General features: G+C 57.5%; 1 protein-coding gene across 1 annotated transcript in view; it reads right to left on the reverse strand.

Moving 5' to 3' along the window:
* Positions 1 to 2,318, reverse strand: part of SCN4A (sodium channel, voltage gated, type IV alpha subunit) — a 120,792-nt gene that overhangs the window by 11,869 nt on the left and 106,605 nt on the right. The window contains exons 21-22 of the mRNA XM_015418240.1: positions 864 to 917; positions 387 to 528 (exon numbers count right to left, since the gene is read on the reverse strand). Of these exons, the coding sequence (XP_015273726.1) occupies positions 387 to 528; positions 864 to 917 (196 nt within the window). The remainder of the gene's footprint in view (positions 1 to 386; positions 529 to 863; positions 918 to 2,318) is intronic.

Genomic DNA, 2,318 nt, shown 5'->3' on the forward strand with positions numbered 1-2,318 from the left:
TGCTGGGCGTGGCCAACTCAGGAGCCAGCCGGAACTCCGTTCCTGTGCGTTCCTGCCCAAAAATAGCCCTGCTTCTGAGCATGTGCTGAGTGCAGTTTCCCCCAAGCACTGGGCAGCCACTGGCTGCCTCTGCACTGCTCTGTGCTGTGGCAGCAGCGGCAGGGAGAACCCGAAAGCCAGCAAGTGGTTGTTCCCCAGGCAAGCGTGCAGGAGCCCTGGCGCTCAAGCCCTCCACTCTGCACACGCTCTCTTCCCCACTGCATGGCATGCACCGACGCAGAGAGCATGCCCCACTCTGCCCCCTTATGCCCCCAAAGCAATTCATGATGTGGGAAGCTGTTCTCAGCAGGTGGACGGTGACTCCCGTGGCGGCAGCCAAGAGATACTTATCTTTTTCTTCTGCTGGTTGAAATTGTCGATAATGACACCGATAAACAGATTGAGAGTGAAGAAGGCACCGAAGATGATGAAGATGACAAAATAGATGTACATGTAGAGGTTCACTTCGTACTGGGGCTGCTCCTCAACCTGGGAAGGCAGAGAAGAGACAGAGGAGGCGCAGCTTTTCGCCAGCAGGGCTGGTTCTGGAACAGAGCGTGGAGCAAGCTGCCAGTTCACCCCCTGGGTCTCTGCTCGCTCCCCGACGTCTCTCGTGGCACCCCTTCCTGGCCCCCCCACGCTGCTCGCTGCTGGGTCCAAGCCAAGGTGATAGCCAGGTGGGCCCAGGAGGGGACGGGGGCACCTTACTTGGGTGACAACCGACCTTGCTGGCAGTTAGCCCCCCCTCGCCAGGCAGGCCAGTCCCGGCTGCTCCTATGGGAGGGTTGCAAGGGAAGACAAGACGGCTGACTTATCCTAATTACCTCACGGGAATCGACGGCGGCATACATGATGTCCATCCAGCCTTTGAAGGTGGCCTGCAAAAGGGAACACAGGAGGACAGATTCATTCACAGGTGGGCCGGAGTCCCGGGAGGGGGCACTGAGTCTATGAACAGAGAGAGAATCCTTGAAGATGCCGGAGACTTCCTTCACACCAGCCAGGCAAAACGTCTCAATCGAATAATACAGGATGGGTGGATTGTGCTGGGGAAAGAGCCACCCGACTTGGGACTGACCACCTAGGATTTTTATATCCAAAGGGAGTGTTCAAAACAGAGAAGGATGGAAAGCTGTCCCTTCCCCTGGTTTATCTCCAGACACTTTTCAGTTTCGGACCAACTTCTTTTCAGCTCAGGCCGCGTCATGAGAGGACACCTCTGTGGAGATACAGCGGGGGAGGGGAGGGGGCCGGCTCCCCTCACCTGCTCAGGGTGTTAAAATTAAATTCCCGCTTTGTGCTTTATATGTGAACTAGGGAGAAGGCCCGTTGCGGGGAGAAAGGCAACGAGCCCTAGAGACGGGGTGTTGGCAAGCGCCCTGGCCTGCAGCAGCAGGCCCCCTGCAGTCCTGCCCTCCTGGCGGCCTGGAGGTCAGGTGGAGCGGGCAAGCAAGGCGGGGGATGCTGCAGGGAAGGCTGCTGGGGCTCTCCCCCTCGGAGAAGGGCCCACGCCCTGCCTACCCCCTCCCGAAGCCGTTCCAGGCACGCGCGGGCCAAGGCGGCTAGCCTCGTCCCCCCCCACACCCAGCCAATGGCATGCCAGTAGTCTTGAGTGGCAGCTGGTGGGCCAATGGCTGAGGGAGCGCATTTAATCTCACCACCCCATAGGACAGGGGCCACCCCAAAAGGCTTTCATAATAAGGAGAGATAAGAAAGAAATGTGAATAATGTGCTATGTCTACTTTGGACATGACCTCCTGAGAGGACACAACGGAAGCATTTCAGGAGTTCCTCGTCTCCAGGGTGAGATTTTCTTTACAAAAGTGCAGAATGCTGCAGCCAGGCTGTTGATGGGCCTTCCTAGGGGGGCACACATCCAGCCTGTGCTGAAAGCGCTGCACTGGCTGCCGATAGCATACCGGATTCGCTACAAAGTGCTGGTTCCTACCTTTAAAGCCCTAGATGGCCAGGGTCCAACATACCTACAGGACCGCCTCTCCCCATATGTTCCCCAACGAGCACTATGGTCCGGGACTAAACATCTCCTGGTGGTTCCAGGTCCCAAAGAGGCCAGACTAGCGGCGACTAGGGGTAGGGCTTTTTCGGTGGCGGCTCCTAACTGGTGGAATGAGCTCCCAGAGGAGATCTGGGTCCTGTGGGACCTTGCACAGTTCCGCAGGGCCTGCAAGACGGAGCTCTTCCGCCAGGCGTTTGAGTAGGAGCTGCCACGACTGTTACCATCTGTCTACGACTATTACTATCTGTCCTAGCCCTTTATC

This window comes from Gekko japonicus, unplaced genomic scaffold (assembly GCF_001447785.1).
Source record: "Gekko japonicus isolate JY-2015 unplaced genomic scaffold, Gekko_japonicus_V1.1 scaffold3213, whole genome shotgun sequence".
Taxonomy (NCBI): Eukaryota; Metazoa; Chordata; class Lepidosauria; order Squamata; family Gekkonidae; genus Gekko; species Gekko japonicus.